The sequence below is a fragment of the Gavialis gangeticus genome, unplaced genomic scaffold (genome assembly GCF_001723915.1).
Source record: "Gavialis gangeticus isolate Ggan-Ray unplaced genomic scaffold, GavGan_comp1, whole genome shotgun sequence".
NCBI classification, from domain to species: domain Eukaryota; kingdom Metazoa; phylum Chordata; order Crocodylia; family Gavialidae; genus Gavialis; species Gavialis gangeticus.
In genome coordinates, this window is record NW_017728994.1 from 51,186,636 (window position 1) to 51,211,868 (window position 25,233).

The window sequence follows — 25,233 nt, forward strand, 5'->3', positions numbered from 1 at the left end:
CGATCCCCCTCCCGGGGGGGGGGGTCCCCCATGGTGGATCCTGCCGACCCCGTGATGGCCAATCATTGCAGCCGCTTCCAGGAGTGGCTATGGCTGCATCTGGGAGTGGCTGCAGAGATCGGCCGGTGCTTACAGGGGGGCACCAGCACTCCCGCCTGCCCCCCTGCCCATCACCTAAGTGGCGAGGGTGGCTGGTCAGGGGGTATACCGGCACTCTCAGGGGGTGCATGTGCACCCCCTATGCATCACCACTGGTTAGGTCCCTTCCAGCCCCTAACAACTATGAAACTATGACTCTGGAATAGACTCCCAGTGGGGGTGATGCAGGCACCTACCTGGAGATCTTCAAAAGAAGACTGAATGCACACCTTGCTGGGGTTATTTGACCCCCGCAGTCTTTGCTGCCCGGAGCAGAGGGCTGGACCCTATGATCTCACAAGGTCCCTTCTGAGAAATAATTTGCCTCGGATTTTACTCTGTGGTAAGCAATGCACAGACAAGCTGCATGGCCAAGGTGGCTTGGTAGAGAAGGTGCTGTTGCAGCATCTGGCTACTAGAGGGCAGGGGAGCCAGGCTGCAGTGAGCAAAGATATACTCTGGGATAAAAGTGACTGGCGACTGGACAGACTACCAGTGCACCAGGGGAATTTACACTCCTCACTTTCTAAGGGGGAACTCTGCCCCAAAGAGAGGGAAATATTATATTATATTAATGCAAGGTTGTGTACCTGCTGCAATTTTACTGCAGATTACAATCAATGTATGGCATGGAAACCTGTATCCACACCCTTAATCGAGATTCCAGATGTTATAATGCGACCTATCCAGGATTAAAGACTGGTAGCAAATTTAAAAAAAACCCAAAAAAACAGAGAACCACCAAATTAAAACAAACAAACAAACAAACCCAAAAACTCGTTTGCAAACTCATTTAAGGTTCGGTGCAAGGGAAAAAATAAGACCCTTAAAAGAACTTTGTGGCTTAAACCCATACATATACCCACAAACACACACACAGAGAAGCTTTAAATTTAGATTAAACTATTACAGCACCATTGCAAAGTATGAACATGCCCAAGTAGGGGCATTCAGACAATAACCCTGTCCATAGATCGCTGCACTCACACCTTTCAAAAATCAGGAGACAATTTAACGCCTGCACACAGCGTTAACCATCTCACTAAATAACACAGGTCACTGCTGCCAGGAATTGAAAATGGTACTTGCTTTTTCACCTTTAAGCCTTCAAACTTTTTGGCCATTAAGCAAAGCTCAGCTGTCATACCTGGGAGCAGTCATTTCTAGCTCCATATGTCTATGGTTCACCTAGCTATATCATCACAGTGTGAGACTAATCAGAGATAAGCACTTTGGTTGCATTGGGTGCTCAGAGTAGCTGTGATCCTGGAGAACAGTTAAGGGGTTGTATGTTTTAATGACTTTCTTCAGTTGCACTTTCTCACTTTTATTTACAGTGGTTGAGCTCTGTACTTGGTTTCTATTTTTTCCTAAGTCACGTGTGCCTGACTTTGAGGAAAGATGTATTTCAACGTAAAGGAGTTAGGAATTAAACCCCATGCTTTGAGAAAGTCCCAGCTGTTACAAAAGCCAGCATGTTGCTTTCAGACTTGTATAGGGAACCTCAAAAATGCACCATCCTTGTATTCAACTCCATATACTGACCTCCCACTGAGTATAGAGTCCAGATCAAAGCCTCCATCCTGCTGTCCACATGATTTCCATAAACACTTGAATAATCCCTTTTCTGTCTACGGCTGTAGCAGGAGGCTTGGTGCTCCTGCTACTTTAAGAGCAGGCAGGCTGCAGGTGTGGCTGGAGACAATCAGGAGCCACATGACGCAGAAGGGGGCTGGGCTTGCAGTATATAAGCCCAGGCCCTGAGCTGGGCAGGCAGCTGTGGCCTGGAACTGGCTGAAAGAACATATCTTGGGCAGGATGGCTGCAACTGCTGAATAGCACCTAGGAGATTACAGCTTGCAGTAACAGCTGGAGGTTTGGGAACGAGTAAGGGCAGGAGAAGGTCCCAGCAGATCCAAGAGTAGGGATGGAGCCTGGAAGAAGGACCAGGGCTCTGGAGCAGGGCTAGAGCCTGGGTAAAAGGGGAAGAAAAGGACAAACATGGGGTCTAGATACCTGAGAGTAAAATGGGGGTGGCAATATAGAAGGTCCAGTGCCTGGGGGACACTCAGGGCCCAGGAGGATTAGGTACCCGGGAGTACAGTAGAGATCAGATCAGAGCAGGTCTGGTGCCTGGGGGGGACCAGAAGAGTCCGGTAACTAAGTACCCAAGAATAGTGTGTAGATGGGATCCAGGGGGGGCTCAAGGCCAGAACCAGAGCAGACTTAGACCCAGGAGTCAGATAGGAGTGGAGGAGAGCTCATTCAGAAATCCCTGAGGCAGCCTCCCTTTCCTTAAAGGTATAAGTAAATCAAGGTGTGGCGAGTGAACAGAAGGGGAGGACCAGGGTACAGCAAGGGCTGAGTAGCCACTGGGAGATGCCATGGCCACCCCTGGGACAGGCCTTTGTTGCAACGGCGATGAGATGCTATGACGGGTACATTCAGTTTGAAGAACAAAACTGCTGACCAACGGGGAGGTGCTCACAAGGAGACACAGCTTTCACAGGTGCTGGACATCCACTTTGAGACTCACTGCCATGAAATATAGTTTCATATGTTCATAGTTTTTAGGGGATGGAAGGGACCTTACAGATCATCAGGTCCAGGCCCTCTGCACTTGGGCAGGAAAGACCGCTGGGGTCAGATGCCCCCAGCGAGGTGGGCATCACAAGGGGCCTGCCCCTCTCAGAACTAGTCGTGACATTTGCACCCAGAAACACACAAACAAGGGCTCTCCTGTGCATCTGGAAGATCTTCATGTGTAGTGAAAGCGGGATCCCCAGGCTCAAGGCTTATGCAAGGAGGAAAGGCAAGGGGACTTTACAGCAACATGAAGAGGACAATGAGGAATAGCCCATCAAGCCAGGGAGACTGGTTGAGTAACAGCATGCACCTGCTCTTCAAACCCATCTCTGCCCTCTACCTTCCTTCCTGCTGCTGGTTCCCCTGACTTGATGTTGACACAACACCCGGCAGTGCTACTTAATACATCCCAATAAAGGGCCAGATTCTGACACCCCTATTCAAGCTGAGAGGCGTCTTACTCCATCACCGAGGCACACATACCCATTTCTTACCCCTTGGAGGGTTAAGAAGGCTTTACCACCAAGGTAAAGCTAACAAATTTCTAACTGGAGCACCTAGATTGGCACTGTAAGAGGCATCAGACCCACTGGGAGGGCAAATGGAGTCATGGGCTACCCAGAGGAAGTAAAGGGAACAGGATGTGGCCTAGCCTAGGGCAACTAAAGCACTGACCCAAGCAGAGAGTTGCTGGTCTGGAGGAGACACTGATAAGCAATGCACAGGGCTCTGGAAAGGAGTGAAATGCAAGGAAAAGTGGAAAATTGATTCTTTAATAACATGCAAGTAGCTCTGCAATCCGTTTACCTAACCAAATACATAAGTACAGTCTAGTTTCTAGGCAGTTGCTAGGAAGGATTGTATCTGGAGACCTCCCCTCAGCTTCCCTTCCACATCATTTCTGAAGCACGATTGCCCTCTGGCTGCAAGCCACAGACCATGCAAGTGATGGGAAGCATCCACAGCTCTTCCTTTGTCCCCTACTGTTTTCTTATTTATCCAATTACAGGTGAGGCTCCTTATCAGGAAAGCTCACGCTCCCGACTGGGAGATGGCTGCAGCGAGTTCAAACGCGGATCCCCAGTATCTGCGGTGCAAGACAATAAACAACCCTCTCTTTGTCCAGCAGTTTCCCTGATGTAGGATGATTCCTGGTGAGGCAGCAGTCTGAAATGTCCCTTACACTTTAGGAGATTATTCACAGAACCTTTATCGAAGGTGTATGTGTGTTCTGACTGCATATGCAATGCTTAGATAGGGGCACATGCATGCACATACACACACACACACTTATAGGGACAAATGTGCAGGTGCACACATGCATACACGTGATTTTGTATTTTACCAAAGCAAAATGGTTGGAGCATCTATTCCAGGGGTGGGCAAAACGTGGCCCACCAGGCCATTCTATCCAGCCCGCGGGGTCCCTAAAAAATTTAGAAAATTTAATATTTATCTGACCCCTGGCTGCCTGTCATGCGGCCCTCGATGGCTTACCAAAGCCCTCTGCCCAAAATAATTGCCCGCCCCTGCTATTCTAAGGTGTCCTAAACTTGGCAAATAAAGATAAATTTGTCCTAGTTTGCAGACCTGGCAGCAAACCACAAAGAGATGCCTTACACGCATTAAGTAGAAGATACCTTCTGAAATGTGTGTATAGCACTTTGCCTTCAAGCCCAAGGGAAAAATATCCCCTCCTTTCCTTGAATGCTGCAGGATCACTTCCTAACAATTGTATCTTGAGCTTCTATACACTGTCCTAAAGTATATGCAGATTATTAATCCTCCTCCTCTTCCTCTTGATTCCTACTGAAAGGGAGTAATTGGCTGCTTATGCCCCAGCAGGGAGGGCTGCAGGACCACTGTAGAGCATGAGGCAGGCAGGATGACTGAGTCTCACTTTTACGAATAAGGGCCCTGCAGAGAACTGCCGGCTTGCACAGAAGTTCCCTCACTGATTTGCCTGGAGCTGCTTCTCCCGGTGGAGGGAAGCAGAATCTAGCTGCTCAGAGTTCATCAAGGCAATTACTGAGAGCACTGTGCCGCTGAGGCAGGCTTCACCTTTGCTAGCACAACAGCCCAGGGACCAAGCATCTGTGACACCTGCAGGATAGCAAACTGGATACCGTCTGCATCCTCAGGGCCCATCTGTGCTTTCAGTCGGTATTTCTTTTCTTTCTGTTTGGTTTTATGCTCTCCTCCTGACCCATCCAGGTAAAACTTGGATCCTTTCCATCTTGAAAACATCCAACAGTTTGCCAATTATTTTTATTATCGCTGCTCAACTAGAGTTTTCCAAGGACCATGGGATGCACCAGGATGGAGGCTAAAACCGATAACATCCAAATCCTATTCTAGAGAGTAAAGAAATCTAAGCGAAAGGGAAGCTCAAAGGGAATCACAACATCTGCCTTAGAGTTATACAAAGTCAAGGTCATTAGAGCCAGCAAGCTGCTTGAAGGCTGGCAAGTCCATTCACCTGCCTGGGCAGCACTGTTCACCTCAGGGCTTTAATTGTGCACTGTCCAACCCCATTTTCAATGACTATCATACATCCTCAGTTCTCCAAACCCCTTTAGAAAGCACCTGCTGAAAAGCTGTTCAATAGCTGATTCAGTTGGGATCAATGACAGGAAGGCATCTTCTGGAGAATGCTGCATGATAAATGTGATGCGGGGCATAAAACCACACCAAACTCAACTCAACGATATTAACTGCAGCAATGCTTCAAAGAGCACATTTTGTTCTGCAACAACAACCCTGAGTCAAAAAAAATAAAATAAAAATGTTGCTATTCAGATAATCCTGGGTTCAGATAACAAAGGAGGAACTGTATGGAAATGTTGGCCTGGTTCCCAGGAAAACACAAAACAAAACCTGTTTCTGAGCATCACTTGTTCCAATGGATTTCAGTGGGACCTGGGGGTGTTGAAAACTCAACAGGTGCCTTCAGCACTTCAACATCACCCTGGGAGACAACTTCAGCATCGGCATCTGTCTGGCTGTCTTTCACTCGGGGAACTTTGGGTTTCTTTTTTTGATACTTTTTTTGAGTAAATATCAAAGAAATAAATCTATTTCTGCTTGTAAATTGCATCTCATTGTTCCTAGTTTCCACCTGACTGTACCTAGAACTTGTATTAGATTTTTTTTAATTTAAAGAAATACAAGACTAAGACACCGAATCAATATTGTGGAAACAAGGAGCAAAAAAAATGTGTGTGTGTGTATGCAGATGGGAGCCAGAGAGGGCTCAAGGCCAGAACCAGAACAGACTCGGACCCGGGAGTAGGACAGGAGTGGAGGAAAGCTTGCTCAGGAATTCAAAGAGAGCAAGAGGGAAAGGAAAGAGAGAGAGCTCATGAGGTCCTTACAGGGAATTTTAAAAACCAACTTCCTATTGACAGTGTCCGTAGTAAATTGCAGTTTGTGACACCAAAGAGAGGTTTCAAATGTATGCCTCGGATGGTAGTGCTCCCTAATGGACCATCCAGCAATCTGTGCATTTCTTAAACTCCTCCTTAGCTGGGACATGCTCCTTCTACATCTATGTACCAGAAAGCCAATCTACATTACCCACAAAACCCCGCATCAATCAAGAGTATCCCTAATAGGAAGATCGGGCTCTTCAAACCACGTAGAGAGTCAGAGTCAGGTCGAGAGACCACAGTGCAGTCCAGAATCAGGCCCCCTACGTGCGTGAAATATCAAGCCATGCAAAGACCCATATTGTGCCTAAATACCCTATCTTCATTTAAATCTCAAGGGTGGGTCCCAATCCTAATCCCAATCCCAACACCGAGGGAGACATTTCCAGACAAGGACAGTGGGCAAGAGTGCCAAGGAAAATTAACTGCATCTTTTCTCTTTCGTTTGCTGCAAGAGGGTTTGACTTTCTCTCCTGTTATATTATACTCCAGAAGTCTCCATTCTTTTGTGCAGAGTTCTCTGTGGGTATCTGACCAGTGAAGTGGGTTATCAAGGCTTTTCAGCGTTGTTTCATAGGGCAAGTTGCTTTTATGCATGTGTGCCTTGGCATTTACTGGCTGTCATCATTTGAAACGGAAAAATCAATAGAATTGCAGACATAAAAAGAGAAAAGAAAAACAGGAACATCGTCGTGTCCCTGGAGCAATTCCTATAGCAAGGGGAACTACTCAGGACCTGTATTACGGTGCTTGGGGCCAACGAACCCAACTGCAGATTCTGGCAGAGGCTGTTCAAAGCTGGACTTGGAAGAGTTCGAAATGGCCAGGTTCCCCCTCTACGGTGACCAAGAGGCTCATAGTGCGTGGTGCTTTACAGAGATGCAGCAGGCTGACCAGTTAGTGGATGTGTTATTTTCCCAGGGCATTTTGCAAATGGTGATCCTCAGTGAAAATTAAAAGTGCCTCTTCTAAGAGAGACACTTTCTTTCCCTGACTGGTTCATTCATTGCAACACTAGCAGGAAGAGAACTACCTACCTGCCTCATTGTGTTTATCAATAACGTATCTTATGAGGCTATTCCTCTGTCTGAAGACAGAGACAGTTGGAAAAGATGATAGACCCTCTTTCCACAGGTCACACTGCAACCCAAAGCTTGTCTGAACTCTCTCAGCTATACAGTGGGTCCAATAATTGAAAGGAGCTTTGCTGCTTGCATATTCCCTGAAGCAGCACAGCTACAGGGAGAGTCCAACCTGGTATGACAGAAAAGACCTTATGTGAAGGCATGGTGAGAAGCATGCCTCTTGCGTCCGTCTTACATGCATTGCTCACCAGTCAAAGTCTGCTTCTGTGCAGACACATGGTTCTGATGTCATGGCCCTGGCATATTTTCCCTGCATGCACTTCTTCTCTGACTTGCGCTTCTTGTAGATCCTTTTTGCTCCCATAATGCATGCTTCTCCCTGCAAAGAGAATCAAAACAGTCAGTCCTCACACCCTCAATATTATTTTTACCAGCTCACGGGTGTGGCTGCAGCTGTGGTGAGTGCATTAAGGAGATATGGCTCTGGGTACTGGTGCAGTGATCACAACTGAAGTCAGCACAGCAGTGTCCATTTAAACCAGCAGAGAATTTAGCCCTGATCCTTCATGTGTGGATCCAGATCTCAATCTGAACTCAAAGTGGTTGGATTTGGGACTATTCCAGGCATGTCTTAGAGATCGTAACAATTGCCAATACAGACTGATCCCTGGACAGAAGACTCAGAGCCATCCCGTTTTCTTTCAGCCTTTTTTCACTAACCTGCTCTTGGGAACCGTGTAACTTGTTCGTATGTAAATACATATCATAGATCCAGAGTTCAGGCTTTCAGAGCATTGTTTGCTGTGCACTGAACTCAGACACTTGCTGTGAGAGATGTCTATTCATCACGAAATCAAGCATCCTGCTAAATATTTTCTCTCTGGGGAAATCAGGGAAGAGAAGGCTCTGACTTGCACTCGAAATAGCAACCAAATCCTGAGGCAAGGTTACAGGGCACTATTCCTTTAATAGTTCTGCGTGCTCATAACCAGACACCCTCCAAGATGTGCCCTGTATTCCTTGGCGTATGCAAGCAAAAAAAGGAATAAACAAAATACATTTGGCTGGCTTCTTGCATGTGACTCCTCTCTGAACCACTGAAAGAAACAGACACTGTTCATAGCTTTGGCTGACTCAAGCAAACTGAGGGCCAGAACAACAGCTGGTGCAAAATGATGAAACCCATAGGCTAAGTACAGACAGACAACAACCCCGACGCTGAATTGATTCAGTCTTTGCAGGTTAGTTTAAGCTGCGTAGATTGAACCGATAAGCAAGTGAACAGACATTCACTTTTGATTCACATGCCTGCAGTGGCCCAGGCCACAAGGTGGGGGCAGGAGGTTAGGGGGGAGTGCTAAAAAACATCTCCCTGCTTGGCTGGGGCAGATAGCTTAGACCATGGCTAAACCACCCACCCTGCAATGAGGGTTTGTGGGGGAGATGCAAAGCATCCTGGGGTCCTGGGGGGCTGTGAGTTAATTTGAATCTGGAGGGGATTTGGGACAGAAGTTCAATAAACTGATTTAACCTAAATCAGTTCAGTCTGATACTATATCCATCCAGGTTTATCTTTAACCATTAAAGTGGTTTATGAGCATTAAACTCCTGTTGTGTTACAGAATTGAACCAGTTTCCAATCACTTATACCAGTTTATGCGTACTTTCTGTCCCTAGCCTACTGAATTTAGTGTGGTCACGCTGATTTACAACTCCTAAAGATGTAGCTCCTGGCTTGGAACAGAGCAGGGGTGTCAAAGATATGGCCCGCAAGCCATAGCTTGCCTTCAGAGTCCTATCATTTGACCCCTAATGCTGTCCATAGGACTTGGACTGCATCCACACACTGCATGCAGCACAAACAGGGCTGTATCTGGAGCACATGCTGCACTTAGTGCAGGGGTAGGTGCAATCCAGCCCACAGGCCAGCCACATACTACTCACCCATGCCACGGTGCTAGACGAGTTTGGCACTCCTGGATTACGGCATTGAGTCTGTCTTTCATTTGAGTAGTAAGTCTAAGGCAAGCTGCTTTGATTTTCTAATAATTATTTAAAACTTTCCAAATTGCCTATAATGCAAATACTTTGATGATGTAAAAAAAATTAGTTTCATAGATTTTACGGTCAGAAGGGACCTCAGTAGGTCATTGAGTCTGACCCCCTACCCTGGGCAAGAAAGAGCGCTGGGGTCAGACAACCCCAGCCAGGTGCATGTCTAGCCTCCTCTTAAAGACCCCCAAGGTAGGGGAGAGCACCACCTCCCTTGAAAGCCCAGTCCAGGTTCTGGCAACCCTTACTGTAAAGAAGTACTTCCTGATGTCCAACCTAAATCTGCTCTCCATCAGTTTGTGGCCGTTGTTCCTAGTTACTCTAAGAGATGCCCTGGTACATAGAGCACCTCCTATTCCTTGTTGCCCCCCACTTATGAATTTGTAGACGGCCACAAGATCCCCTCTCAGACTTCTCTATGGATCGCAGTGGAGTTCTGATCGTTTATGCAACCAGAGTGTTCGGGTTACATTTTATTCGAACCCTCCAGAATAAAAAAGCACCACTTGGTAGAAATTGCCGTGAGGTGGGTAATACACTCTGGGTGACTCTCCAAGCCAAGCTAGAAGATGCCCAGGTGTCTGAAACACCGGCCTCTTTCAGTCCTCACTTGTATCAATTAGACATGAAACGCAATGGCATGTACATGTACATTCTTAGGGACGGTGACACGCAGCTTGAAGTCAGCCCAGGACTGAAATGAAATATAGCAGCACAGCTAGAATCTCATCAGACTCGCTCTGAGCCATTCAGTTCATGGGGAAAAGAGCTTTGTCTTTGCCCATGTTCACTTGTAATGTTATTGGCTTGGACTCAAATCCAGTTGCAGTGCTCCTTACCTGGCTATGGAGCTGCCAAGGCCGGTAGTCCTCTTCAGCACACCTCCTGTCAAAAATGGACTTGTAGTCTACTTTCACCAGCTGCCATTCTGAACGGTGGCTGAAATGTCCAAACACTCTACAGAGGACAGTAAGGAAGAGTGTATACCCTCAAAGGCAGTGCCAGGCATGGCTCAGTATAGATTTTCCCCAGATCACATTTTTGAAAGGGCTTAAGTAACATGGGAGTTCAAACTTAGTGAAATTCAATGCAACAAGCTCCAAAGCACCCAAGTCATTTCTGAAAAATGGCCCTTTGCCCCCCCCAGATCATTTAGGTGTTTTTGGAAATGTGATTCCTAAGATGGTTTATATTTGGCAGTACTTGTCTCTATGGCTAGCACTAATGAAGTCCCTTGGGGGGGGAAAGGGCAATAAAGGAAAGATAGTATTTCAAAACATCTACCAGAGATGGGTCAAAATTGGGGCTTTGAATCTGAACCACTCTATGTGCATCAGGGTATGGATTTGGAAAGGGCATCTTAAGCAATGAACACATCTGCAGGCTTTTGGTTCTGGAGTTGGCCCCAGTCAAGATTTTTTTTTCCCAGTTCTGGTTCGGCTTTGGGTGAAAGCTCAACCACAGGAGAAAACTTATGGAACTAGCTGCTTATTTGCAAAAGACTTGCCATTTGCAAATAGCAGCTTTCTTGAATAATGCACAAGACTGTAGTATCGCTGAATCAAAGCTCGGGCTCTATTCTTAGATCTACCTGAGCCCCCACTACATTCAAATCTGGATGCAGGTCTGTATTTGAAAGGCACCTTCTTTCTTGTGTCGCTATTATCTGCAGCAAGCTCCCGAAGCAGGAGTTCGGCCGGTTATAATGTGATTCCTTTGCACCAGCCGAGACTGAATTTTCCTCATGTTTTTGCAAATCTGATCCCAGGTAAAATGTCACTATTTATGTCAGGGTGAATACCGATTTATGCACCATGCAAAACGCAGTGTGCTATGCTGAAACTAATCACAATTCTTCATGCAGCAGCCTCAGGCAACACTTTGTCATTCATTCTTACAAAGGAATGTCTCCATTCTTGCAGATTCCCAGTTTTTAAAAAAAAAAATCAAGAGTTACAGCTTTAGAAACAGCTTTTTTTTTTCCCACTGTTCACTTGTAAAGGGCATCACTCCTTAAAGATAGACTCGCTTTGAAGAGAAAAGTATTTGCATTGACAAGCCACAGGGACATGATTTTGAGGCTAACCTGGCCCCATGCTAAGACGCTGCAAGTCACATTATGTGTAAGCTTTAATGGCTTTTGGAATCACTGCACGACTCTAGTTGCAATCCTTCGCTTCTCCCATGCACAAGATTTTCCAGGTCCAACCCACCCAGAGAATCCAACCACAGGGATCTTAACATGAGGATCTGGCCCCATTCAAAAGGTATGGTGCTGTTCCCATTGGATTTGGCTTGCATTCTACTTGAGCTCTACATCCTCACTTACGTCATGATCAGAGTCTCCTCCCCAGGCTCCCCTAACACGCCGTCGACAAAGAGCGGGATGGACGTGAAGCTGTACTTGCTCCAGGATCGCCCCTCATCAAAACTCAGCCTAGTGACAAAAGCACAAATGTCATCAGTCCTCTGCAGGGAACGGAGCTGCCATATATAGCAAGACAAAATGTAGAAATTGCCATGAAAGCAAAATGATCTGTGGTTTTAAAAAAACAACATTTAATGGTTTTGGATGGTCAACCTGCATTGCTTTAAAGGCATCTGGTTTTTGAAATCAGGTCCTTTTAATGGGTCACAGACAGAAAACCAAGGGTGCTGAGAGATGGGGGGGGGAAGCACTTTACTGGAAGCAGCAGCGCGTTACTTTCATAGATTCATAGATTCATAGATTAAGGGTCGGAAGGGACCTAGTAGATCTTCTAGCCCGACCCCCCGCCAGGGCGGGAGAACAACAAAAAACCCCAAAAAGAGAAATGGGACTCAAACGAGTCCAGCCAGGTAGGCATCCAGCCTCTTCTTAAAGACCCCCAGGGTAGGGGCCAGCACCACTTCCCTTGGAAGTTGGTTCCAGCTCCTAGCCGCCCTAACCGTGAAGTAGTTTTTGCGGATGTCCAATCTATACCTCCTCTCCATCAACTTGTGCCCATTACTCCTTGTTATGCCAGCGGGCGCTAGGGGAAACAGCGTCTCCCCCAAACCCTTCTGGTCCCCCCTAGTGAGTTTATAGACAGTCACCAGGTCCCCCCTCAGCCTTCTCTTGTGGAGGCTGAATAGGTTCAGGTCCCGCAGTCTCTCACTGTAGGGTCTGCCCTGTTGTCCCCGGATCATGCGGGTGGCCCTCCTCTGGACCCTCTCCATGTTGTCCACATCCCTCTTGAAATGGGGCGCACAGAACTGGACACAATACTCCAGCTGTGGCCTGACCAGCGTCGCGTAGAGGGGGAGGATCACCTCCTTGGCTCTACTCGAGATGCACCTGTGGATGCACGACAAGGTCCGGTTAGCCCTGCCAACCATGACCTCGCATTGTCGGCCCATGTTCATCTTGGAGTCAATAATGACTCCAAGATCTCTTTCTGCCTCCGTGCTCTCGAGTAGGGAGTTCCCCATTGTGTAAGTGTGCTGCTGGTTCCTACTGCCCAAGTGCAGCACCCTGCACTTGTCCGTGTTAAAACGCATCCTGTTCCTGTTAGCCCACCCCTGTAACCTATCCAGATCCCTCTGCAATCTCTCACTCCCTGCTAGCGTGCTCACCTCCCCCCAGATTTTGGTGTCATCAGCGAATTTAAACAGGTTACTTTCCACCCCATCATCCAGATCGCTTTGACTCGGCTCTGCAGTGTCTGTATAGACCGGGTGTTTCAACGGGGCTTTTTGGCACTTTTAGCTAAAGCTGACTCAATGAACTATTAAATAAAAGCACCAGAAAAGCCCCACTAATGCACCCAATCTATATAGGCATTAGGAAAGTCAGGTGCAAATAACACAATGCCTCTTCTGGGCACACGCTGGGCTGGGTGCAGGAGCACACTGAGTTTAAAGTGTGTTCTTTCTTTTTTTCCCACATCTGCAAGAAGCCCCAAATATTCTGGCGCACAGCTGTGGGCACTCACTCTCATACCCCAGTTTTCTCCTGGTGGGCCTCATGGAGAATTTCCAGCCCATTTCTACTGTTTCCTTTTTTGACTGGTCCGGCAAACAGACAGATACCTCTATGCTCTTGACTCCTACCGTCCAGGTTAATGAAAGAACTGCTTGTTTGGAGGCAGCATAAATGAAAGAACAACTCATTTTTGTCCCTCATAAATCAAAGCTTTGATCATGCCACCCTGGCATGATCCTGCTAAGTGGTGGCCAATGCTTAAGTTGTCAAAACTAAGAGTGATGCTTTCAGAGCATGATGTGCTCTCTGGCCAGGTTTTTAAAAATGTAACTAATGATTTTTATCACTTCCATTTTGGGGTGGCTGACCTGAGACCCTTTAAAAGGGTCAGAGTTTGCAGACTGCAGGAAGCTCCATAAAATCAAGGCACACGTGCACATAAGCACGCGCACTCTTCTGGAGTCTATTAAGACAAAGATCATATTCCAACCTCCAATTTAAATTCAGATGCTGACTCTAGGGGCTTAATTCTTCATGTGGGGAAATACAAAGTAGTTCCATTGATTTTAATGGAGCCTTGCTGATTTACCATAACTGAGAACTGGGTCCAAAACATCTATACTGATTCACCGCTTGGACTTTTTGTTTGCAAAACTGCTAGCACTGCTTTCGCTTATCAGCAAGAATGCATATAAATTGCTTAATGGACAAATTCTGGCAATTAACTAAAAAATGTAGTCATGATCTAACCACCCGGCGGCATATAATCTGTAATGAAGGGCTCCATGACTAATGTGATCAGTGCAGTCGCAATAATTACCACAGATGTCTGATAGGCAGAGATGTGTGTTTCATAGCGACCAAGACTCCACCTTGATCCAAGTACAAAACACTGTGCTCCTCTTCAAAGATCTGAAAGAGAAAAAAATGCCTAGGTGCATTATCCTTCATATTAAGGAAAGACCACAGCTTTTTTAATCTGGGTTACAGCAGATGGGGATATGTTGATTAACCTACACAACCATGGCGGAAATATCTTATTACTGACACGGTTACAATTGCTTAAGGCCAATGTCTTACCACTCCTTTGGCAAAGACACTTTTGCCCTGGCAGGTGTCAAGGACTATGGGTTTCCAGTAAGACCCTCTAAAAGGATCACCCATCTTCCACCTCCGCATCCAGGATCTTTGCTTTATTAACAGAAACCCTCACTTTGCAGAATCTCGTAAAGGCCGCATGGAACGGTTGCGAAAGAAGGACAAGAGTTGGACAAACGCAGTAAAAAATTAATGTCCCTGAATATTTGTTCAAGTATTTCAAAAGACTCTCTTTGCCCACGTTACATTTGTTACGGCTTTCTGTAAACACGTCAAGTTGTGTTTTGTAAGCAGCTCTCATGCACATTTTAAGCTCCCTTGCTTGACTAGTTTGGGAAAGTAGATTTTAGGGGCTGATCTACAGGTATACTGGGTAAAGTTAGTAACAAAGTTCCCATTCACTTCAATGGCACTACAGGATCTGGTTCTGGGGATATGACCTTTGTGAGAATTAGGCTGATCCAATCAGAATGAAACCGTGACACTGTGGGTGCGTTTACATGAGACGCTAAGCACACAGTAGTTTAATAACACTGTGCAGTAGTGTGCTGGACAAAACCTATGTGTGTACACTACACTGTAGAGTACACTGCACAGTAGTATTAGGCTACAGCACAGTTAACATCCAAAAAGACCCGTGCGCCAGTGCTACTGTGCAGAAGTGCAAGATACTGCACGTTGATTTAGTACTTGGTTATCCAAGTACTGAACTTAATGCATAGTAACTACAGTGTATTAATGAACATGTAGACGTACCCGGTGTAACGCATGTGACCAATCATGACAGAGGTGAATTAGAAAGACTCGTGCTGATTTCAGTAGGCTTGAAACAGAATCTAGAGCATGAAGGCTCATCTTTTTTGAGGGCACAAACCAAGCACGAGGTGACAAAGGCTTGGAAGAAGTTTCCCCGTTGTTTAAGCTAGGATACTATCCTAACTTACTAGCTAAGACCAGATTCTTCAGAAGAGCATGGGCATAAATAAAGGCCTGGAGCTCTGTGGCAATGCTTGTATCCTTAACATGCTTACATGAAATAAAGAGTAATGTGAGCAAATTAGCAAGGATGGTCTAAATGTGGCATCAGTACGAGGATGGGGTAACCTTCAAAGGCAAAACATGAAAGTGGCTGAGATGTGGGAATATTCGGTAGCGAACAGCCCTAGCACAGACCCGTCAGGCGGTGGCTAAGACAGACCTCATAAAAATTTACATTCTCCAACTCTAATCACTGAATGTATTCACTTATACTAAATTGACATAGGCAGTTTTTTTAACTGTAACGAAGGAGATGTGCAACCCATCCAAATGCATCCAAAGCAGGTGTTGTCAAGCTGTAGGTTGGTAGGGACCTGATCACAAGTCCAAATCATTAGATTTGGATGCAAAATCTATTCATAATACGCATATGATCCCTGTTATAGGAGATGAGCATCTCACAATCTGTAATGCATTTATCTTAGCTCCTGCGGGGCTCCTTTTCTCTTCAATAAAACGATAGGAGCAGATTGACTTGCTCATGGTGACAAGGATGCCTGTGTCAAACAGGGTCTTGCAACGGCTCTCCTAAGTCATACGCTAGTGCCTTGATCAGTAGATCTCACCCCCAAAACATCCCCAAACTCTGGTATATTAAAACCTGGGCTCAAACTAAACTTTGGCACTAGAAATCAAGTGGCTACTCCTTTTGGGAGTCAGTTTTCAACAAGAATTGGGAACAAATCAGTGCAGACCCAGCCCTCCTCCCCCAGCTAGCCTTAGTAGCAATTTCTCTGACATCAACTAGAAAAAGCAACAGATCACCTTCTCAACACATCTTCCTTATATTTACTATTAAAGACTGGGATTTCCATGTTATTTACCTGTCTCCAGGTGTTCCCAGCATCGGACGAAACAAACATGCTGATGTCACTGTCTGACAATTCAGTACCTATGTTACCTGTAAGGAGAACACTGTTCAGTGATTCAGCATTTTCAGACATGGGAAAATTAGCTAACTCAGTGGGGTAAATGTGGGTTTTTGGCAGGGTTGTGTTTTTTTTTAAATCTCTGTTCAGTCTTGGGCAGCTGTCAGGTCACGGGGGAATATAATTAAAGGATCAAGTCCAAATCTTTCTATTTATATGTGCAATGGAAATGCAATAGGTAGAATATGATGTTCATGCATTAGTGCAGTACTGGCATGGAAACAGAACTTTTCCTACCTGAAGCCACGATAATGCTAGGGGCAGTATCTCGGCTGGCGATGTTCCCAGAGGTGTAGGGATTCTCCGAAACTTTCAGATGAAGATGTAGAGAACAATAGGGCTGTAGAGAATGGCAAAAGAGAGTGATAGGCACATCGCAAAGGGAGTCCACTCCTCTGTGGGTCCTTTTTACATCAAAGCAATGGGTGTGAGCAAAATATAGCAGAAAGGCAAATTAAGTATCTCTGCAGAGATAGCGAGAGCATGACTCAACGTGGATAATATATCTTGCTACCCCTGAACTGGACAGTTGCTGAGTGATCCCTGAATTGTCTTAATTTCCAGTGAAGGTATAGGAATAGGCACCCAGCTCACTAACATTTCTAACATGCATCCCTATTTGAATGCTGCGGGCAAGCCGAAGAAGAAGTAGACATGTTTCCTTCCTGGCCGTAGGCCAGCTGTACAGTAGTGCTGAGGAGCCCAGAGATCATCCCAAAGCATGGTGGATCCGATGATCTCATGAGGTCCCCTCCAGCCCTAAATTTCTGTGAATCTGTGAGTCAGGCTAATTTCCAGGCAAGCAAACAGGACTGCTGAATGCATGTGCCATGGTGGATGTGTGACAACCAACTGGTATGGGCCAACATTGCAATACCATTCCCTGTAGCAAGGCAGAAGCAGAGTTAGTGTCCATACCTGGGGTAGCTCTTAGCCAGTGGGATCAATACACGGTCCCCATAATGGGCTGTGTCTTCATGGAAAAAATAATTGGGGCCATAGGCTCCGTTGCTGTAAAGCAGCATAGCTCCACGGTACAAAAACAGTTGAGGGATCTGGGTTGCAGCCTGATTTTTAATGTTCAGCATCTCCAAAAAATGAAGTCAGTGAATACAAGCATCTCAATATGGCACTAATGCCCCACAATGCCAAACAGATCTGGACAATACTATTCTCAAGCAGTGGAAATCCTCACTACCTCTCTTTTGCCCCCGGACTGGGATCACTTGGTCTTATGTGTTGTGTACCTAAGTGGCTTTAAGGGGCTTATGCGCCCCTCAAGCACTTAGCACAATGTGCCCAGATTTGGCTCTGCCTTTAAAAGCCCGGGAGGTGTTGGATCCAGGAAGCAGACAGCTAGAATAATGATGAAATAACCGAACACAAAACAGTATCAAAACAGTAATAGTTAGCGTGTGATTTAAAAATCAGGCCCTTAAAACAACATGCTTTAGATAAGGGAGTCTGTCATTTTAAACAAGCTACCTGAGTACTGAGCCACAAATGTGCATATATGCCCACTAAAGCCATGGCTGTTGCTATTGATTTTACATGGAAGGCGTCCAGTCTTACACAGATGGTTCACAGTATGAAGCCCTGAGGTAGGCAGGTAGTAAGTAGATATGCCATGTCTGTTATACTTTCATTCATCTACAGATGCAATCAGCAACAGCCTCTGAAAGCCGACTTGATGTTTTGCTTTCCCCTGGCTTTCTCTTAAGCCTTTCCAAAAGGCTCTAAAGGGCCCATAATAACATAAGGCGAGCAGGGGGAAAAAGCCTGAACCCTACTGAAGACCTGGGACACACGAGCTAGTCTGCAAACGCAAATGTGCCAAAGTTCAATGCCGTGTTTCAGGGGATATTCATGAGGCAGCACTGGCAGTGAGAGCCTAAGGAAAGGGCAAATCCCAGACTCTCTCCTGACTCTTTCTTCCTCCCTCTCAATTCTGTTTAATTCTGCAGATCTCTTCCCTGCTGCAGCAACAGCGTAATCAGCAAGGGCAAAAGCACAAGATAAAAGTACTGAATCTCTGCATCGTGCATTTGAAGGCTGGTGTTATCTATTGCTGTTATTTTTGGACAGGGTGAAGAACTCGTATCTTGCCCAAGGAAAACGCGAAATGGGATTCGCACTCAGGACTCTTCCCTCCTACCCCGACCAACTGGAGTCACCAGGACTCCATGAATGTGAATTGTCTTGGACGGGTTTTAGATAGAGGCAAAAAGCAGAAGCATTTAGCAACCCCTTGACAACCAGCCTGCTGAGTAAGGAGAGCCAGATGAAGAGAATAATGGTGAGATGGAAAGTCTATAGGTGGTTTCAAAGAGGGGTGATGGGGGGGAGCCTAGTGACTCAAACACGGGGAGTTTCCCTGTATAGAGGCCACGTGGAACAAGGGATGAGGGCGTGAGGTGGGAGAAAACCATCCGGAGGCAAACTCAGCATCTTCTCTGTTTGCAAAGCACCTAGCACACCCCAAAACCTACAAAGATGAGAGCACATGAACCAAGTACTAGAGTTGGGGGCTGGAGTGACCCGCCATTTCTAAGCACTCCTCTGCATATTTGTGCAAGAGTAATGCAACAGACCTCGTAGAAAAAAAATTTCTGGTCTGTAAAAAACTAGAGAAAAAACACAGAGCACAAGTGAGAACGAAGGATACACAGCATTAGGTGCGGACAGGACCCTGATTCCCAAAGAAACGCATAGCATTTAGACATGGAAGAGACCCCCCTCCAGGTAACACGCTCTTCAAATGTTGAGACTTACCAGATAAAAGTCTTCAAGAACGACGCAGACAAACTGCAAGGAGTTTGAGGGTTGTGAGGGAGAGGGGGGCAAAAATGATTAGAGTGCTAGAAATAGGACATACAAGAAAAGGCTGGACAAACTGGGATGACTTGGTCTGGAGGAGAGAAGACTGGGGCAGGGGAGCGATTTGATAGCAATCTTCAACGCCAGAAAGGGCTGTTATTGAAAGGATGGGTATCAATTGTCTGTGTCCACAGGCAGCAGAAAAGAAGTAACCACATTAAATTGCAACACAGGAGATTTAGGTTGGCTAAAGCAAGAACTTTTTATCAAGGAGAGCGGTTAAGTGCTGAGACCAATTCCCTGAAAAGGTTGTGTGAGCTCCATCAATGAAAGTTTTCAAGTACATTAGTTTGAAATGGAGTAGATAGAAATATTCCTGACTGGAGCAGGGGCTGTTATTAGATGATCTCCCCGTAGTCCTTTCCAGCCATATGATTGTGAGAAATATCCACAAGGCTCCACTACAGCACGTTACTTCCAAATGCCGACAGCCTCATGCAAGCATTGCAGCATCTCCTGCTTCATTCAGGATGGCTGGACCCCAACAGTCTCTGCACCCTGGCTGTGGACAGTACTTGCACTTAATTATTTAAAACACGACTCTCCCCCAGATGACTCCCACCAATGTCCGCAAGCAGAACCCCTGCAAAAGGGGGGCAGAGAGGATTTTTGCTGCTTTACAATAGCATTGCCCAAATCTGTTGAGCATTATGGGGCATCAGTGCCATACTGAGATGCTGAAGACATACAAAAACCTAGAACTCTTGGTTCCAAATATAGAGATGCTTGCGTTCACTGACTTCATATCTGGAGATGCTGAGCATTAAACATCAGGCTGCTACCCAGATCCCTCAGCTGTTTTTGTACCGTGGAGCTATGAGGATGCCGGCATGGACAGCGGGGAGGTGAACTCTCACCGGTGCGGCACGAAGGAAACAGATAGGTTGAAGCGGCTGGGGATGTCGCTGGACAGGTGCGATGTGCTACACATCAAACCTGCAGCTGGCTGCGGGAGGGTCAGACTCCATAACAATGCAAAGGAAGATGCAAGGAAAGAAGCCACATCTGGCTGATGTGCACACAGAAGGCACGAAGAGCAAAGGAAATCTGCCTTTTAAAGTTGTTATATCTTCTGAAGAACTTAATAAAAGAGACACATCTTTAAAACCAACGTAATCAAACTTACCCTCTGGCGTTTTTAGAATACTGGCTCACAGAAATAACTCACCCAATTCCCCATGCCAGAGGAGATTAACTCTCCGTTTAGACTTAAATCCTTTCAGATTCTGCTGCTTGAGATCTGCTTTTGTCTTGTATTTATACCATTTAATGGGAGCACATTGTATAGGTTTAGATAGCAACAGAGTACATTAGACAAGCATTAAGATCTAGTGGGGAGGATTAGGCTTAGAGTTTTGCATGCTACCTATCAAAGGCATGGTAATTTATTGTTGTAATGCAGCAAGACCTAGCAGCCCCAGCCAGGATTTTGGCAGCACTCAAAGCCTGGCCTTTTCTTTCCATTCACACAGCTAAAATTTGCCTCTAGGTTCTCGTCATCTTGCATGCAACAGCATTCTCCTTGCTAGTATTGATGAGTGTGGCGTTGCCCTTCTTACCCTGAAAAAAAGGCTATTTTCCTGGGCTGTCCCTCCAGCCAGGTCACCCTTTTCTGCTCCTCCTGGGGGGCAGAAGCTTTCCACAGGTACCTGCAAAGCCTAATGACTTGGAAACATCTGAAGCCCCAGGTGGGGGTGAAGGATGCTTGCATTTTGTAGGGCCACTTGTGGTTCTTGAACGACTCATGGATTAGGCTTGGGACACGAAAAATTTTCCATAAAAAAAATATATAAAACCTGCAAAGCCAGTGTCCCCCTTCACATCCCTCCTTAGACATCCCTTTAGTTGTGATGCCTACAAATCACGCAAGAACAAGCCTGACGCTGCTGTTTTGAGACCGCTGCCCACTACGCTGACCAGGAGTGTCTCATTTACGCTCACTCTTTCGTGTAGCTACACGTCTTTTGTTTTATGCAAGGTAGGATAGATCAAGGACCCACTTTTCGGCCTGCATTTCCCACTGCCTCACTCAACAGGACCCTATTCCCACGCAATAGGACCCAATTCCCCGCTGGTAGCTCAAGGCATAGTGAAAACCTTGTCATGACCTAGGAAGTTTACAACTTAAAGACACAAGAGAAATAGGGAACAGGAGAAAAGAAATGTTCTTATTCCCACTGCACATGCAGGGAAAGGACCTGCAAGGAAAAATAAATGACTTGCCCAAAGTCATAGTAACTAAATACAGGTCTCCTGCGCTCTTGCCCAGCCTTTTAACCACAAGACCATCCTTGAAGTCAGTTCTAATTAATTAACCTTCCAGTAAGGGTATCATTATCTTGCAAAACCAGGCTTAAAAGATCAGCTTCCCAGGCCGCTGCATGAATGGCATTGTACCGCTGTTCTGCCATTAGGCGACACACGGCCTGTATTTAAAATGCATCGCCTACATTGTACTCCTGCAGGTATATTATGAATGCAAAGGGTATTTAACTTTGAGAACCAGCAGGCACAAATGAGAACAATAAACCCTCGGTCTAAAGTGCCATTTCACATCTGTTTCCTACCCACTCTGTTCTGCTTTTCCTTGACTGAATCAGAACAATCTCCAAAGGAAGGCTCCGAGATGTTGTTCCAGTCGCCTTGAAAAATCCTCGGTGTTTAATTGTTAGTGGAGAGAAGTTTATATTTGACCCTCCGTGCATTTCAGTCAGATTACTCCCTCATCTTATTGACTGGCAACAGAGGGGCCACTTGTTTCAGTTATAACTTTCCATCCTCTGGATTACCATGTAGTTGCATTCGCTTTCAGAGTGATCACAGGCATGAGCGATGGCTGCTAATTCTTTTATCAATAATAAAAAAAGGAGTTTTGATTTCATAGAAAGAGCTCCATGGCTACCATGCTACAAGCTATTGCAAGATATTAGAGACCTATAGCCAGCAACATTAAAGTATTAGCATCAATTACAGTGCAATGATGGGAATTTAGTTATATTTGCAATGGGCCATTAGGTATGCACTTAGTTATGCTGAGAGGGGGAATCCTAGGGAGTGTGTATCATGGGATGGCCAGTGATTCCAGGAGCTGACTCTGTTTAGTACGGCTAGGACCATTAATGGGTCTAGGATATTATGCCGTCCTGCTGGGGAAGCGTCTGCAGGTGGTCTGTGCTCTTCCTGGATGGAGTGGTCGTGCAGCCAGAGGCCAACACATATGAAAGAAAGCCAATGCATTTACCAGAAATTGTGGTTTCAGCGTGCCCAAAAATACTTGCAAATTTAGAGAACTGTTTTGGTCAAAAAAGCAGAAAATACTGGTTTAGAGGTGAAATGTTGCATTTCAATATTTTCAAAATGCATCAGTTCAACTTTCAGCTGCCCAAATATTATAGACACATATATATTATATGTGTATGTATATGTATTATATTTACACACACTCAAAAACACACACACACACATATGTATATGTGTATATATATGTGTGTGTGTGTGTGTACACACACAAAGATTTATATGCAACTAGATAGAATAGAATATATAGTTGAAAGAGGTTTATATCTTTTATTTATATATAGGTAAAATATTAAACAATTAAATGAATATATATATATATATATATAGACACATGTATATATATATACATATATATATATACACATATATATATATATGATATAAACCTCTTTCAACTATATAGTCTCTATACACACACACACACACACACACACACACACACACACTTTTGTTTCTGGTTGACCAAAATTTAATATATGTAGCTTCAATTTTGGTCAGCCAGAAACAAAAATAACCATCATTTGCACAGTTCTAATCCATCCCAGTCCCTATTTCCATGCTCTTTCTGAACAGATGGTCCTTATGGTTCCCTGACTTTTTACCAGGCCGTTACTACATTTTCAGTGCCTTTGCTTGGAAAAAAAATATCTGTTCTCCGATCTCTGTGTTCTGCTTTCCGTGATTCTGTCATTTTACGAGTGCTCACATGGCAGAATCTGCCTTTATCTCCCTCACTGCCATTAGCTCCACAACTCAAAGCACATTTTTAACGTCTTGAATCTCTCTTGTAGGATTCAAAGCATCTCTCTCCCGTGCGTTTCCTAAGCAGGACCCCCTCCCACGTGCTAAAAGGTGCTGACTTTTATGCAAGCGACGTAAAGCAAGCTGGTGGCTAGCTCTTTAAGGAAGAGCAGAGAGAGATTAAAAAGACTGTGTGTGTGTGGTGGGGGGGAGAGTTCTCCCCTAATAAAACAGTTTATTTCAGGTTTCTGCTGGTTCCTTCTCTGCAAATGTGTAGGGTCCCCTCTGATCAGGAAGCCCCACGTTTCTATGGGCCCCTGTTCTCTTTCTCTTCCATTCAAAATGTGAAGGCTCTTTAAGGCTCAACACCATGCATCAGGCATTCTGCAAACTGCTCCCCTCTTGAGCAGCAGAGAATAGAAAACAGGGGGAAACAAAAAAGTCCCATCTGCCCTCCCCTTTTGCTGGCCAAGGCTCTAGCATGGGGAGTGGTTGACAAAGTTCCTCCCCATTCCCCAACCCTAGAGACCTGAAATCACAAATACTCACTGCATCGAGGGCCTGAGCCAAACTGCATTGAAATCAATGGACAGACTCACGTGGACTTCAGTGGATCTTAGAGCAGGCCTAGCTGCTCCAAATCCCAGCCCCATGGCATAGCAGGGTTGGAGCGAGGCTGTTGCTTTTCAACAATAATGTAAGTTGAGGCAACCTAGGGTGAAAGCTTCACTTCGGGCACCATTTGCTGCACAGACTGGAATAACAGACCGACTCCATTAGTGCAAGGGAAAAATGGGGCAGGGCTGGGAAGGGAAAGGACTGGTATGAAATGATAGGGAGTTATCTCAGTTGTACTTCGAAGAATGACAGCCTCACAGTGCTAAGTGCTGTGTGTACACCTAAGGAAAGGATGCCCCTTACCCCAAATTGCTTACAGAGGCCAGTGCACATACAGAGAGTTAAATGATGATTTTAACATACAGACAAGCCATTATGGTGCATCCTACCTCCCCAAGCACGTGAACACGCTCATGGTACCATTCATACCGATAACCCTACCTGCTGAGGTGTTCAAATGGCCACCTCCCTGCTTATACTGCATCATAAAAGCCAAGCCACACAACAAGGGCGAGTCTATTATAGCTGTTTTGAAAAAGGTGCCTAATTCCAGTCGATTTGCTTTGAGTCCTATGCAAATTGGGTGTTATTTTTACATCTAATTATTTATGCAATTCCACACATTGCAGTGGTTTTTGACTGTAATGCTAATGCCTTGACCCACACACAAACTTATGCCGCCTAAAACACACAGTGCAAATCCCCCTCCTTCTCCTTTTTAATACGGGAGTCTCTGTAGTCATGGCTACATTTCAAGAGTGGAGAGGCGTCTTCCTGAAGGCTCCACCAGTGCCTGGCTTACATCTGCAAATAGCTCGCTCTCCCCACCTAGCGTGCAGACTCTTGAAATACGCCATGCCCAGATTCAGCTACCTTTGCCGTCTTAGGGCCGTGTTGCACCTGATGCCGTGAGCCGCTGTGATCGGTGTTAGTGCCAGCTCGGCAGGGAGAGGGCAGGTGGGGAGGAGCGTTGCAGCTGGGTGGGTGCACAGGGCCTGTGTCCAAGGGGGCAGCGGGAGCGTGAAGCTTGGGTGGGCAGTGTGTGGGTGTGGGATGGGAGGCACACACTCTCCCCGCGCATGGCGCACAGCCCCTGCTGCCAGCAGCAGCTGCAGCCCTTGGGGCACTTGTAGTCCGTGCAGGCCTAGGCACGGCTCTGGCGGGAGTGAGGAGCACAGCCCCACTGGCCGCCGCTGTCCCACCAAGCTCTGTGCAGCGCCCTTTTACGGGGGCAAATGCCGAAGCCGCTGCCTTCCCTGCCCCCTGCCTCAAACCTCTTTGCGGCCCCACCAGTGGCACACGTTGCATATTAAACCATGCGTGACACTGCTCGTTTGCAGCATGGGGGCAGGTCATGGGAAGCAGGGGGCAGGGACGGCAGCCAGCTCCGGCTCGCCCTG

General features: G+C 46.0%; 1 protein-coding gene across 1 annotated transcript in view; it reads right to left on the reverse strand.

The window, feature by feature from the left end:
* LOC109287600 (VPS10 domain-containing receptor SorCS1) overlaps positions 1-25,233 on the reverse strand; it is a 513,813-nt gene that overhangs the window by 84,752 nt on the left and 403,828 nt on the right. Inside the window, exons 11-16 of the mRNA XM_019502777.1 lie at positions 16,535-16,637; positions 16,193-16,269; positions 14,053-14,144; positions 11,619-11,726; positions 10,129-10,246; positions 7,486-7,616 (exon numbers count right to left, since the gene is read on the reverse strand). Of these exons, the coding sequence (XP_019358322.1) occupies positions 7,486-7,616; positions 10,129-10,246; positions 11,619-11,726; positions 14,053-14,144; positions 16,193-16,269; positions 16,535-16,637 (629 nt within the window). The remainder of the gene's footprint in view (positions 1-7,485; positions 7,617-10,128; positions 10,247-11,618; positions 11,727-14,052; positions 14,145-16,192; positions 16,270-16,534; positions 16,638-25,233) is intronic.